Genomic DNA, 15,271 nt, shown 5'->3' on the forward strand with positions numbered 1-15,271 from the left:
ACAAAAATAATATTCGGTGGTGTGATAACTGTGATTTGGTAAAGCACTAGCAACATTAATTGATGTACCAAAATTGTTAAGTGATCAATCAACGTATCAACTTAATTATTCTGTTAAAAAGGGGTTTAATTGGAAACATATAATTATTCAGTAGGAATGTAATGTTGCTTTATTATAACTCTACATCCTACGATAAAGTTGATCCTCCTAATATATCTCTATATCGCTACGTGTCACTAATGTTTGCTTTAATGACATCAAAACTGTGAAATCTATATTCATTTATTTATAGGGTCACGTTAGGTTGAGATTTTTTAGCTTAATTGAGAATTGAGATGCATTTTCAGCCACTCATCCACAACATTTTCGAAATGTCAACTGTAAGTAGATTATGTCAACTCGATGGTATTATCGTCAATAGTCTGCACATCAAATGTCAATAGTCTGCACATCAAATGTCAACAACTTGACATTATATGTGTGTAGTTGACATGAATTGTATATGTAGTTGACATTATATGTGTGTAGTTGACATAAATTGTATATGTAGTTGAAAAAAAAATTTAAAAAATTTTAAAAAAATTTTAAAATTAAAATTAAAAAAAATTATTTATTGAATAAAATGTACCATGAAATTACAATTCTGCCCTTTCATAATTAATTAATCTAAAAACATTTTCCATGTGACAAATTCTGGACCACTCATTTAATAAAAAGGAGTGACTGATAATGCATCTCAATTCTCAATTAGGCTAAAAAATCTCAATTGATCACAACCCTTTATTTATATCTATTGTATAGGCATTCGATCGGGTCATCGATAATAATCAAGGTTAATTAGGGTTTTAGTTAAGTTTAGTAAATTTCCTAATTCCAGTTCATTATTTCTCTCCATCCCACATTAGGAGACACATTTACTTTTTTGCACTTATTTTATAAAAATGATAGTAATAAATAGTTAAAGTGGAGAAATAGTAAAGTAAGAGAGAGTAATGTGACTCCTAACTTGGGACGGAGGTAGTACAATTATATACACTTTAGCTAATTTACGATTCAAAATTAGTAGCCATAATTGGTTAATCAATTAGTCATGACTCATGAGCATTAAAATTATGATTGGTTAATTGTGGAGATGGGTGTTGTTAATTAAATTAGGGTTTCAAAATAGAATTGTTAATCAATTAGTCAGCATCAAAAGAGAATTAACGTGACAATCAGTGCCTAGAACTAAATTTTTTGGTGGTTTGATATGTGTATTCCACTAGGATAGTGCAACCATTTAATTTGTTGAGTTGAATTTTATTAGTTTGTTTGTTACATTTTGCTGTTGAGATATCGACAGCTTCAAATATAAAAATGGTTATAATTAAGGTGACGCCTTAATCGAGTCATATAGAATAACATGTCAGACATCATTGACATATCCAAAACAAAACTAACATAATAAAAAAGAAATCGGAACATATACTATTTGTTGCGTATCCTAGTGCAAACCAATCCATATATACAAATGTAGTTTTACGTGCAATTTTTTTATTGCTAAATTGTTACTTCGAATATATACCATAATACACGAGCACGATTGATTAATTAATGGTTATGTCATCATTGTAAGTAGCACTATTTTGGAGAAATTGTAACTACGTACGTCACTATAATGAAAAATAGTTAGAGATTTAAAATGAAACATGTTCTTGTATCGCAGAAACATGTTAACCAGTGGGACTATTAAGATATTTGAGATTTTTAACGCTTTCAAAATAAAAAAAAATTGCAGAACTCCATATAGCTAAAAAAAATTAAGTTAGTCATAAATTTAGAATAAGTGAAATTGATTTTATAAATCTGCTTACTAAAGCACTACTTCATCCTTAAAAATAAAAACTTTCAAAATTTTTTTAGGAAATTGATTCCATAATCCACTAACATTAATTTCACAATTTTTTTTTCTTTTTCTCTTTCTTACTTTATTTATTTTTCTCTTTATCTCTCTTATTTTACCAATTCCTTTAATTTATCTGACTTTACCAATTTTGCATTCACACTTATGTCGATTCAAAAGTTTCTACTATTTTTTTAAAGACGAGGTAGTACTAAATTTGGTGGTTGCAAATATGTTAGTGTCATCTGTTTTTTTTTACCAAAATACTAAAAAAAATGATATATTGGTAATTTTGTCACATACTCGGAAATAAATTTCTCTCCTAGAATACTCAAAATGTTCATAACTTATTCGACTTAAATTATTTCTTTACGTACCTATACCTTATAGTATGAAATTACGCTTTATTCCTATGAAGAAAATAAAATATTCTTATATTACACTTTATGAAGCTAATAAATTTGGACATACGCAAACTCTTTCTAGTCAATGAAAATTATAGTATGACTCAAAAGACAGATAAAGCAAAGCCTTGATAATTCGGTTCGCAAGATTGTATTCCGGGATTAAATATGTAGTGTGTTTAGTTCATGACATTCAATCCCACAACTGATCAATCTTAAATAGATAATCATGAGATAATTAGTCATAGCTAACCCTTTCTGACTAAAATAAATTCACAACTCAACACTATGATCTAGATTATATCTTAGTACTATTATTTTATCTTGAAAACTGAACGCCACCTATATAAATGACCGAATGTTATCTGAATTTCCACTTTCCAATTAGGAAATTAACTTAAAGAAGCCCCATTATTTAACATTTTAATTATAATAGGCCAAGTTTGTATATGGTGCAGATGATATCAATGTTTAAATCTTTCATTTTCTAAATACTGATTCTTGATCAATATATAGACATTGTGTTATAGACGATCACGCTAACAGTAAATGAACTTTTTGGTGCTGTATTATGGAAACTTGCCTATCCAATAATGGCACCCTTTTATTGTGTGGATTTTGCACCAAAATGGTGCGTTCACGTAAACTGAAGCCAAGATTATTTTAGTTAAAGAGAGATGACTATAACTCATAAATATTATGAAATATAATCTTTCAAAATGAATGACTTTTGAAATATTAATTAAAATTAGAGCCTGAATTTTCATTTTCGTAGTTGAATAAGATTATAAGTTTGCGAGGATTCGTCGAAAGTGGAGATAGGAAGAAGGGACATAGAAGCAACAAATGTATGGTGCCATTCTTTTCCTTCATTTTGACTTTATGAGTCTTTGTTTTATTGAGATTTTTTGGATTTTTAATGCTCGTTATTTTCTGCTGCTTATTGTTGGCATTCTATATCTTTGCTTATTTGAGTTTGCTAATTTTTATTTAACTGGAACTCTTTTTAATTACTTGATCATGAATTACAGGATTTCATCATCCTTTTATCAAAATAGGAAAAATAAATAAATAAAGTATTCCTCTTCTTACACGGAATGAAAAGATATTTACTAACTCAACAATAATGAGACTTTTATTTCAAAACGGCCAAAGGGAGATAGATGGCTTTTCTCCACTATATTTTGTCGTTATTGGCTTTTTATGAAACACATGTAATTATACAGAGTAACATGGTGATAATCTGCAAATTGTATCTTTCTTATAAATTTCAAATTAGATCTACTCTCTACGCCCAGCTAAAATGACACGTTACTTTTTTGTTAAATATTTTGAAAAAATGATAATAAATAGTTAAAGTGAAGAGAAAATAAAGTAAAAAAAGATAGTAATATAGAAGATAGTGTCTTCTACAATATTCTCTAACTTACTTTATTTTTTCCCTATTTTAACTATTTATCATCATTTTTTCAAAACAAGTGCGAAAAAAGGTGTCATCTTAGTTGGAACAGGGAGAGTATATTATTAGATTTCATGATTTGATGTTAACATATGACAAATGCAACAGAACATGTTCACACAATGTCAATCTGTTAACAATATTAACATTTTATATTGCCGTTATTTGTCATTTGTTGGTATCAAATCTTAAAATTTAACGGTTCAGATATTATAGTTTGGAGTTTATACAATTTATAAAGTTTGCATTTGATTACCCTCGTAAACTTACTGTATTAAATATATGCACCGACAAGTAAATTTTTAGAGGACCAGTATGCAATTATTAATATATAGTGATAACTAGGAATTGTTTATTTATATAGTGATATTACTATACTACACATAATTGTAACCTCAAATTTAAAAAGTCGATCGAATCAAAAGATGATTGCATTTCAAAAAATATTCGTGATATTATGATATCAGCTCCATTAATTCCCCCTAGCTACTCTATATACATATAGGTAATAAGCAGGAATATACCTAGGTGAGCAAGTCCATATATGAATCATACATATATGCCAAGAATCAAGATACCCCATCCAAGCAAGAAACAGATTGATTGAATCCACAATTTGTAATTCAATTTGGAAATTAAGAGGAAGAAAGATATATATTGTAGTGCAAATGGGCTGCAAGGCAAGAATCCCATGATTTAGTAAAATAATTTGTTGTAATAATCGATCAGACTCGACAACGATCGATGTATATACATATTAATTAAGAATATTATTGGAGATGATTAGACGTCCATTTTATTATTTGGTGCTCCACTTACCACTTCTCTTATTCGTATATAAATCTTTAATATCGCCATTTTGATTCCGCAACTCGATCACGAACTATCATCGATTTGTTTTTCTTTATATTAGTATTGCTATTTATTAGTACTATTAAATAATTAACAGCTTATCAAGACAAGACTTATATATAGATTCTTTTCTATCAACTTAATTATATTAATTCAATAAAGCTGATCAATATTCTTTATTGTTCAACGAACTTATAAAATATATGTATTCACAACCGAAACTTGCATTGTGGGCTTTTATAAATTAATTGTCTGCATTAAAATGTACACAATTTAAATTTATTAATCACAAATTAAATAGAATTAATACTATGTCTTTATATATCTTGATCTTGATCTTGATCTTGATCACACTCCTCCCCAAATTATGAAAGATATTTCCTAAAATACACGTACGGTACGGCCATACTATTAATTTCTTCTTATTACCATTTACCTCATTATATATATTCTCCATCCATTTCCTAAAAATATGAACTTTTGATATAACATGAGTTTTAATGCAAAATTGATAAAGTAAGAAAGAGTTAGAAAAAAAAGTGCTTTAGTAAAAAATGGATCTCACTTTATAGAGAGAAAGAAGTTCTCTAAAGTGAAATGTTTTTATTTTCAAAAAATTGCCTAAAAAAAGAAAGAGTTTTCATTTTTGGAAGTCTCTCTCTCTATATATATATATATATATATATATATATATATATATAGGGTAGTGATAATATACAAACTCCCTAAGCTACAAACTATGCAAACTATAATCTCATCCGGTAAGTATATCAAATCGACGGTTCTAATTTATGGTCTGTAAAAATGTCAACAGAGCTTATAAAAGATGTCACTAAGGGTTATTTTTGGGACCAAAATTATAATCCGAAAATAGAAAATCCGATTAGATTAAGGAATCCCAATAATATCGGCTGTTAATCTCCCCTCTCATTTATCACGTCCTCCCCTCTCTGTACTCCACGCAGTTTCACCAATTAAGCCTGTTCAACGCACCTCTCCAATTTCCTCCATTGCAACGCTTCGTCTCTGTACTCCACGCAGTCGTCGTTTGCCAAGCTTCGTGCTGACATGAGTTCTGGGGGGCGAGCGGGTCAAGCGGCTGGTGCTTCGGCCGGAGGTGAGGTTTCCATTGAAAACCCCAATTTTCAACAGCGGTGAAATTTTGAAGCAATTGGGTTTTTGTAGCTTTATTCAGTCAATTGAATGCGCCGCTCGTTTTGTATAGATAAAAAATCGATATACGGAGCTATGTTGACATCCTGTCGCCGTAGGCTGTATGAATCGTGCTTGAATGTCAATGATAGACATTCAAGGCTATTTTTTAAGTGCAATTAACCACAGTAACCCCTTGTAATTGACATGCAGGGTCCATTTATGTTCGTTCTATTGAGAAACAAAAAACCCCACACAGATTTTTGGGTTGTAGTTTGTTGTTTTGTTTGATTTTTAAAAAATCAACACGAATCACCCAGCAAACCACCGCCCTATTATGTTTTTCTTGTGTTACAGGGTTGGTTTTGAAATCACAATGCTGTGTAATTTTTCATATTATTTTGAATTTAATTGTTGCTGACATTGAACTTGTGGTGACATTGTTAGTAGCTGCTGTTGACACTAAAATTATGTATATTCTATGTTGTTGACACTGAAATTCTTTCAAGGTTCTCTGAAATTATGTCTGTTCTATGTTGGAGGCATTGAAATTCTTTCAATGTTGTTGACATTTACAGAATCTGCCTTTGACGTTGAAATTATATTTTGGTTGGCATTTAAATAATAGGCTGGTGACTATTTCACCTGGAATGTGAATGTTGAATCATAAGGCAGGTTTTGATAATGATGCTTTATATTAATCTTCATTGCCTATATGATGAAATTAACGCTAACAGTACAGCTGTCCAATGAATCGAGGATGACATGGAATAGCTTACATTTCCCCTTACAATGAAATGTGATGTTGGTGACATTGCTAGTATATGTTGCTGACTTTGGAAATATTATGACATAAATCTTTTGTTTTGGTCATTGACTTAACTTATTGATGGTTGCAATGTAACAGCGAGACGTCTAGCAAAAGGTAAAGCTGTAGCCGATGGTGAGACAAGTGGGAAGCGGAAATCTGTGGGGGGCGTCCCTGTACAAACCAAGAGACCTCAGTTAAGGATCAAGAGAACCACTCGTTTTTTTGGCGCATTCTGAAGTCTATGAACGAAAGGCAGAAAAATGCTGTAAGACAGCTCGGCTTCGGAGGACTCCTCGATTTTGACGTTACCTCTGTTCCAGGAACCTTAGCGTATTGGCTTTTGGAGCATTTTGACCACGTACGGTGCAGTCTTTTGCTGCCCAATGACATTGAGTTAGTGGTTGACACGAAAGACGTCGAACTTGTTTTTGGCTTCCCAAATGGGGGGATTAAAATTGATCGATGTGATCTAAACACTGGCTTCAAATACCTGGAAACTATTCCACTCGAAGAGGAGGTTGATGTGCACGCGATGCAGACAAAGGTTCTAGAAACGAAGGTTCTACAAGAAACTGGGGGGGCGCAATGTTTAAGAAGATATTCTTACTGCTGATGGAGACTGCACTCATCGAGACCTCACCATGTGGTTATGTCAGACCTCGGATTGTTGATATTCTTGGTAATTTGCAAAAGATAAGGAAGCACGATTGGTGTAGGTACTTGCTCGACAATCTGTTGAGGACACGGGAGCTGTGGAAGAACAATAGGTCGAAAGTTTTCAGTGGCCCATTAGTCTTCTTAGTGGTATGGCCATCATTTATCGCAGCAATGCCGTTTATTATTTGATGATTATTTGACATGGACTTGTGTGTGAATATAAATTTGTTGTTGTCGTGTCTGTAGCTGGATCTTAGAGCACTGCTTTTATTGAATTCGGCCCAATTGGCAAAATATCGTCGCACACTATAGCAGACAAAACGCATTGCTGACAGCTAATGTATACAACATCAGAACAAGCATAAAAAATTAAATAAACTTACACAAAGTCTACGTTTCGAAAACACATTCAAACACATTTCGGAATATAACCTAATGACTATGCATAATATAATCTACATACGATGTCTTCTTTAGTCAAGAACAACAACTTCTATACTATATATTCAACAATTCTTAAACAAAAAAGTACAGAAAACTCAGCATCACCGAGAATGTCATCAAGGTTTGTCATCTCGGAATCTAACTGCAACTATACACCGATAGGGAAGCATCACCAAGAATGTCATCATGAAATGTCAGCGGCCATAGCTACAGATATAACATTGCGATAGAGAATCTACCTTGATCTATGTCAGACATTTCCATTTCAACACAAGCGAGGATGTTGCCCTTGGGCGGGAGAAGAAGACTAAAACGCACGTCGAAGAAAATTTGGCTATGAATATCAACGGGAGATTGAAGTTAATATTGCAATGGTGAATAATTAATATATGAAATGATACTAATGGTAGTTTGGGAGAATGGAGATAAATTAGGGAGTCATCACAGTTACAAATAATTGAATATACCAGATTGGAGTAAAATAAGCGTGTATAAAATTGCTGATGCAAAAGGATTTCCATATACACCCCCGGTGCCATAAAATGAACTACCCGGTGACATTGACTTAGTAAACCCTTCCCAACCGCAGATTAGTATCAAAGATGGCGTGTGATTGCAGTTTGGAGTTTGTACGTAAGATGTGAGTTTGCATTTGATCACATCTCTCTCTCTCTATATATATATATATATATATATATGTGTGTGTGTGTGTGTGTTTGGTGAGGGATGTATTCATTTTCAACATGCAAATATTGTTCAAAAATAAAATACTTATAGTCTATTGGATCTTGAGATATAGCGGTTAGATTGATGCCACATGTCATCTAATAATGTAGATTATTAGTTTAATAATGTAACTTAGTGTTAAGGGATAATTTCCCTTAACAAGATTTCGGCGTCGCGATTGCGATCGGCGGAGGGATAAAAGGTAGTCACAAGAGTTTTGCCCGTCGATCAAACCAAGAATAATGCAGAATTGAAATAAAAGCTTTAAAATAAAATAAGGATAATTGTATTTCTGGATTGATTGAGAAGAATACAATGACTCCTATATATAAAACTAGCGCTAACTTAATGAACAAGAAAATAAAGATCCTATAATATATAGGAAATTACTAAACTAACTAGTAGATATATGGGGATTCCTACTCGTATCACTTAGCTAATAATGTACTAGTAAAATAAAGGAGTATTTTTGTCTAATAATGTAACATCTTAGTCTAATAATATAGCTTATTATAACCATCTAATTCAAGGATTAAGGACAGTGATTTATTTGATTCTTTAACATTAAGAAAGTGTGAGGACTCTAGTAAAACTTGTTTGGTGATTATTCAATTAAGTGTAACTATAAGCCCAGGGATTGATAATCTATTTATCTTCATTCTGATCAATCTATTATTGTATGAACTAAACATCCTCATTAGAAAGTAGTGTATGCACATGTCACATGTGGTAGGCGCACATAAATATTGAGACAAGAATAATGATTATTCTCATAATGGGAAATGGCTTACGCCATGCAATTATTTTTCCCATTTGTTTCCTGACTCAGACGCCTTATTCTCTCATCACTACGTGTAATCCATCATCTTTAATTTTGTTTCTAATTTCTCGTCATCTTCCAAAATGAAGCTAAATAATAGATACCATATCTTATTATTCCAAAATATGGATAACAAAGCCAATATTCCATTAGATTCCATACATATTACTACTATTCTCTTCCCTCTATAAATAGCCTGGCTCCTTAACTCTCCATCTCCTAAGAAGAAGTAATTAATCACTACTCAACTCTTCTTCAATACCATTTTTTGATAGAGAATAACAAAATGAAGAGTGGTGGGAGTTTCTTCAACACCTGCAAACCCTATATTGCTATGATATCTCTCCAATTTGGATATGCAGGCATGAACATCATCACAAAGATATCTCTCAATGGAGGGATGAGCCACTACGTTCTAGTCGTTTATCGACACGCTATCGCCACTGCTGTCATCGCTCCTTTCGCTTTCTTCTTCGAGAGGAAACAACAGCCAAAGATAACATTCCCTGTCTTCATGCAAATTTTCATCCTTGGCCTTCTCGGGTAATTAATTAATTAATTAACTCTCTAATTTTATTTTATATATTAATTAATTTTTGTCTTAATTTTTGAGTTAGGCCTGTGATTGATCAAAACTTCTACTATGCTGGTCTAAAGCTGACATCACCAACATTTTCATGTGCGATGAGCAACATGTTACCCGCTATGACATTCGTAATGGCCATAATATTCAGGTGAGGGTTGGTCGATGCACACCTGAACTCAAAACTAGTATGATATTGTTCGTTTTGGTCCTCGTATTATATGCATTGCTTGTACATTTTTTAATTTCCAACGTGACGAAATCACATTACTAATTTACTGAAAATGTGAAAAAAAGGATGGAGAAAGTGAATATAAAGAAGGTGATATACCAAGCGAAAGTGGCGGGAACGGTGGTAACGGTGGCCGGGGCGATGCTGATGACCTTGTACAAAGGCCCACTAGTGGAAATGGCGTGGACGGCCCACCGCCACTCCACCAGCGGAAGCAGCAGCAGCAGCGACGACACAAGCAAGGACAGCAGCGACCGCGACTGGTTCATCGGGTGCATCCTCCTAATAATCGCCACGCTGGCATGGGCATCCCTCTTCATCCTGCAGAAAGCAGCACTAAAAACCTACTCCAACCACCAGCTCTCTCTCACCTCAATGGTCTGCGGCATGGGCACCCTTCAAGCCATCGCCGTCACCTTCGTCATGGAACACGACCCCTCGGTCTGGACCATCGGCTGGGACATGAACCTCCTCGCCGCTGCTTACGCGGTCAGCACACTCTCTCTCTCTCTCTCAACATCTTTTTTTTGTCTGGCGCGTTAAAGTCAAAACACCCCTTTAAATACATGACGCAGATTTAAAAAAAATAAAAAAAGGTCAACACCTAATTAAGGTCATTTTGACTTTGTTTTAAAGTATATTATAGGAAATTCGGATTTTAAGATGAACTAAATTGGAGTTTGAATGGAGCAGGGTATAGTGACATCGAGCATATCATACTACGTGCAAGGGCTGGTGATGAAGACGAAAGGGCCGGTTTTCGCGACGGCTTTTAGCCCGCTCATGATGATCATAGTTGCGGTCATGGGATCCTTTATCCTAGCGGAGAAGATCTATCTTGGAGGGTAAATTAATCTACCTAATTAATTACCATATTTTTATATATGTAGAATTCAATTATATGTAACAAAATGTATATATGTAACAGGATGATTGGATCAGCTATAATCGTGGTGGGGCTCTACTCGGTGCTGTGGGGGAAGTATAAGGAAGACCAAGAAAACAAACATAAACTCTTACTTGAAGAAATTCCAGAAGTCATCAAACCTAATAATCATAGTACTACTACTAATAATAATAATGGGATTAATGTGGCAGGAAATATTGAGGAGGAAAAGGCAGCTGCAGTTGCAATTGATCTGCCCATATTTACTGCACCAATCAAACCAACTTGATCAACAAGTTTGACATGATCATCCTTAATTTATAGTACTATATCTTCTTCTTCTTTTTTTGTATTTTTTTTAGTTTTTTTTTTCACTTTTTGTTGTTGATTTCGGGTTTTAGACGAATCGATTTTGGTTGGATTATGGAAGCGATGTAAGGAACTAACTACTTTTTCTTATACTATTATGCAACTTAGAGTTGGCTCTTTTCAAATTTAATTTACTTAAACCACTCTAAGCATAAGCAAATTAATTATGATCAGATCGATCAATATAGTAATTCAGTATAATGTGACTCAAAAGATAATTTATATAATTCGCAATTACATACAATAAGTTCAATAAACTGATGAACTTTTTATTCATCTTTTTATATAGGAGTATAAATGATCTTTGTCATATTTGTAGTGTAGGTCTACCAAAAATAAAGCTAAACTAAACTCCGAAGGGTGATCAACCGCCTAATTACACAGTAAATATACATTAGGGTGATCAATCACACCTAGATTACATAATACAAGACTAAATTAATATTGGAAAGAGATAATGGAGAACAAGAGAGAGAGGCAGTGAGATAGAAATCTAGAATGGTTGGAGCTCTGATGAATAGTCGGTATGTCAATGCTGAAAATTATACATGTGGACGGGCCGGCCATGGGCCTTTATTTAATATTGGGCCGACATAATTTCCAATATTGGCAACCGAACAGCAACTTCGATCTCTATACGAATGTCGTTGCTAATTGGAGAGACAGTCTCTACTTGATCATGGCTCCCGACCCTCCCACACCGCAGGAGCTTCCTCAAGTTTTCAGGTATGAGTTGTCGCCATATCAGTTGAGTCATGAACTGATATGTTTTGTGATGTCAGTTAATATTAATAAATCAGCGAACTGATATGTGTTTAATGGTTTGGATTTTGTAACTGGATGATTATATGTGCAGAGATCCGATGATGGAATTCTCGGAGCAAGCTAAGAATGTGGGGATCGGTGTGTTTGAGTTGTTGTGTGAGGGTCTTGGATTGAAGAAGAGTCACATGTTAGACATGTGGTGTGCCAAGGGAGAGTTTCTTGCTTGTAATTACTATCCGGCTCTGACTTTTCTGCTGCAGGACGAAATCGGGGGCATACAGGTCCTGCACAAGGATCGGTGGGTTGATGTGCCACCTTCCCCCGGATCTCTTCTCGTGATCTCCGGAGATATGATGGAGGTAAGCAAGTTGGTTGGATGTTGCATCATTCTGTTATTCTCCATCTGTCCCTTAAAAATAGAGATTATGAGAACGATACGAATTTTATTGCGAAATTGATAAAGTATGTAAGAGAAAGAGAAAAGTAATTAAAGTAATATTAGTAGTAGATAGTAGGACCCACCTTATCAGTGAATTAATATGTTGGTGTTTGTTGGCTGTTGCAGTTGATCACAAATGCTAGGTTTAAGAGCGCCTACCACAGAGTAGCGGCGAAGAATTTGGGCCCCAGAATCTCGGTGGCGTTCGTGTTCAGGATGCATGTCGCAGGAAGCGGGAGCTCCCGGCTTTATGGGCCGATCAAGGAGCTCCTGTCCAAAAATAATCCACCCATTTATAGAGAAGCCAAAGGAGAAGAGATCGTTGTGTGTCGATATGCGAAAGGAATCGAGAAGACTCCTTTACTGTGGTATTTCAAGCTCAATAATACACAACAGCCTTAATCAGTGAATGAAGTGCATTGCATTTCAATCATATTCATCATCACCATGTACTATTTGTGTGCCTATTTCTTTTCTATTCTTTATCAAATAAAATGTCTTTCTTTTCATGAATATTTGAATATTACCTAAACTATGTGTTTGGATAACTAGTAATGAGAGAAAGAGAGCATAACATCAGAGTTTTAAAAAATGAATTTGAAAAGATCATTTAGAAACACAACTTATTTAAGAGTGAACGGCATGAAATATCCCTAACTTTTGCACTTGTTACACCCGTGACCTCTAACAAAAAAATAGCACCATAGGGGCCTAACAAAATATACAATCACAAACCAGGTGTTTTTAGCCATTTTTCGAATGAAAATGTCCAAATGGCTTGAAGGACAATTTTATCTGATGACCCCCAAACCTGCACACCCCTGCACACCTACTCTGCACAACTACACATGCCTGCAGAGATTTGTCAAATCATACAGGATATTTCATTGCTCTCATTTCGTGTTATTTTAATTATTCATATTTTTACTTATTTTTCTTTATCAATTATATTAATATCCGTGTTATTTTAATTATTCATATTTTTTTGGGACTAACTATTAATTAAGGGGAGAAAATGACCTTTGATTCTAGTGTAATGGTATATGGCCACATTATAGCCAGCCATAAAAGGGTATTTAGGTCAATATATAGCATAAAAACAATAACTACTTAATTATGTTATTTAATTATCAAGTTTGTTTACACTATTACCCTTTGCTATTTGTTTTAAAGATGAGAGTATTATTTTTAAGTTTGAATTTAATTCATATATTTATAAAAATTGAAAACATGAAATTAAATAAAATTAACGCAAAAAGGGGAATATACCGACGTTCATGCCTTCACCCGCTTTGTCAAACAAAAATTCTCCCACACCGTCTCAATCTCGTCGATTTTGATATCAGGATTTTGGAATCATTTATTTTTATTTTTATGTACACTGTAATATGTTTACTTAATAGTAATATTCAACTTATTTTTATGCACACTATATAATGTATATTTAATAAATTTTCAATTTTCAAGTAATTGAATTTATTAGCACTCTAGCTTTTATACTAATAACATAATACGTCATGACATGCCGATTTATCTTATATTAATTAATTAGAAATTTTAATTGATTATAGATTTAATTCAATAATTAGAGTTATCCATTGATTTTATAGTTGATTAAAATATTGGAATTCAATACAATTTTTTTATTATAACTAATTAGAAAATTTGATTGAGATTCAGTAGAATAGTTAGAATTCTCAATTAAGTTTACATTCAAATTTGATTGATAAATTGAAAATGAATTGTTTACATTCAAATTTGATTGATAAATTGAAAATGAATTTTTTCAGTTTATTTTATATTCAGTATTTAATTAAATTGACCAGTTGATTGAATATATTAAGTGATTTTAGATATCACTTGGACGGTTTAGGTCTTTAGGATTGTAATAACTGATATTGAAGTTCATTAGATTTGTATCAATTTATAGCATAGCATTTCGTTACATATATTTGTGTTCATATATAATACTCCCATGTTCCCTAAAAATAGAAATCTTTTCCTTTAATCCGTCCTCTTACAATAGAAACTTTCTATTTATAGAAATTTATTTCTTTCTAATGTGGTGGGACCCATTTTTCACTAACACACTTCTGTTTCTATTTCTCTCTTATTTTACTAACTTTACATTAAAACTCGTACCGTTTTAAAAAGTTCCTAACTTTAAGGAACGGGGGAGTATAAATAAGTAAATTTCATAACATTTTATCAATATACATAACTATTACAATAATAGTTCCAACTTCCAATTGATCATAGATTAACTTAAAATCCAGAACGATAGTGCAAAAGTTTATTTTAGAAATAGGACGGAGTACCATAGGAAGCGGTTTCAGTGAGATCTTTTTAAAAATAAAAACTTTAAAAACAGAAAATCATAACAGTTATTTGATAATAACATGTGGCATCATAAAACATATTAATATATGATATTTAGTCAGATATTGAGTCAAGAAAAAATGGATATTCATGAATCAACGAACTGGTATTGAGTCATGATTGATATGTTTTGTGACGCTAATAAATATTAATGTAATTGCGAACTGACATCTTTTATGGGACAAATTAAAAGGGAAAATATGACATCTACTATGGGGACGGAGGGAGTATTTACTTTATAAACTAAGGTAGAGGATAGAGTTGTCTTAAGAGTTTTGATACTTTTAAGGTGATTTAATTATTAACTGAACCCATTTAATTTTCGGCTAAAAGATAAATTATAAATTATGATCGGCAATAATATAGCCATTTAGGATAGGATCTGTGCATCAATGCATGTGTCATCAATGT

The 15,271-nt window shown here is 33.0% G+C and overlaps 2 protein-coding genes across 2 annotated transcripts; both read left to right on the forward strand.

Moving 5' to 3' along the window:
- The first annotated feature begins 9,409 nt into the window (after positions 1-9,409).
- Positions 9,410-11,367, forward strand: LOC121777961 (WAT1-related protein At5g07050-like). The gene is made up of 5 exons (XM_042175308.1): positions 9,410-9,750; positions 9,825-9,941; positions 10,088-10,511; positions 10,716-10,867; positions 10,951-11,367. Exons 1-5 carry the CDS (start codon positions 9,494-9,496, stop codon positions 11,195-11,197), a joined length of 1,197 nt encoding a protein of 398 aa, XP_042031242.1. The 5' UTR covers positions 9,410-9,493; the 3' UTR covers positions 11,198-11,367.
- Positions 11,368-11,505: 138 nt separating this feature from the next.
- Positions 11,506-12,994, forward strand: LOC121777963 (deacetoxyvindoline 4-hydroxylase-like). The gene is made up of 3 exons (XM_042175309.1): positions 11,506-12,003; positions 12,134-12,401; positions 12,608-12,994. The coding sequence occupies exons 1-3, from the start codon at positions 11,804-11,806 to the stop codon at positions 12,881-12,883; spliced, it is 744 nt and encodes a 247-aa protein (XP_042031243.1). The 5' UTR covers positions 11,506-11,803; the 3' UTR covers positions 12,884-12,994.
- Positions 12,995-15,271: the final 2,277 nt, after the last annotated feature.

This window comes from Salvia splendens, chromosome 18 (genome assembly GCF_004379255.2).
Source record: "Salvia splendens isolate huo1 chromosome 18, SspV2, whole genome shotgun sequence".
Taxonomy (NCBI): Eukaryota; Viridiplantae; Streptophyta; class Magnoliopsida; order Lamiales; family Lamiaceae; genus Salvia; species Salvia splendens.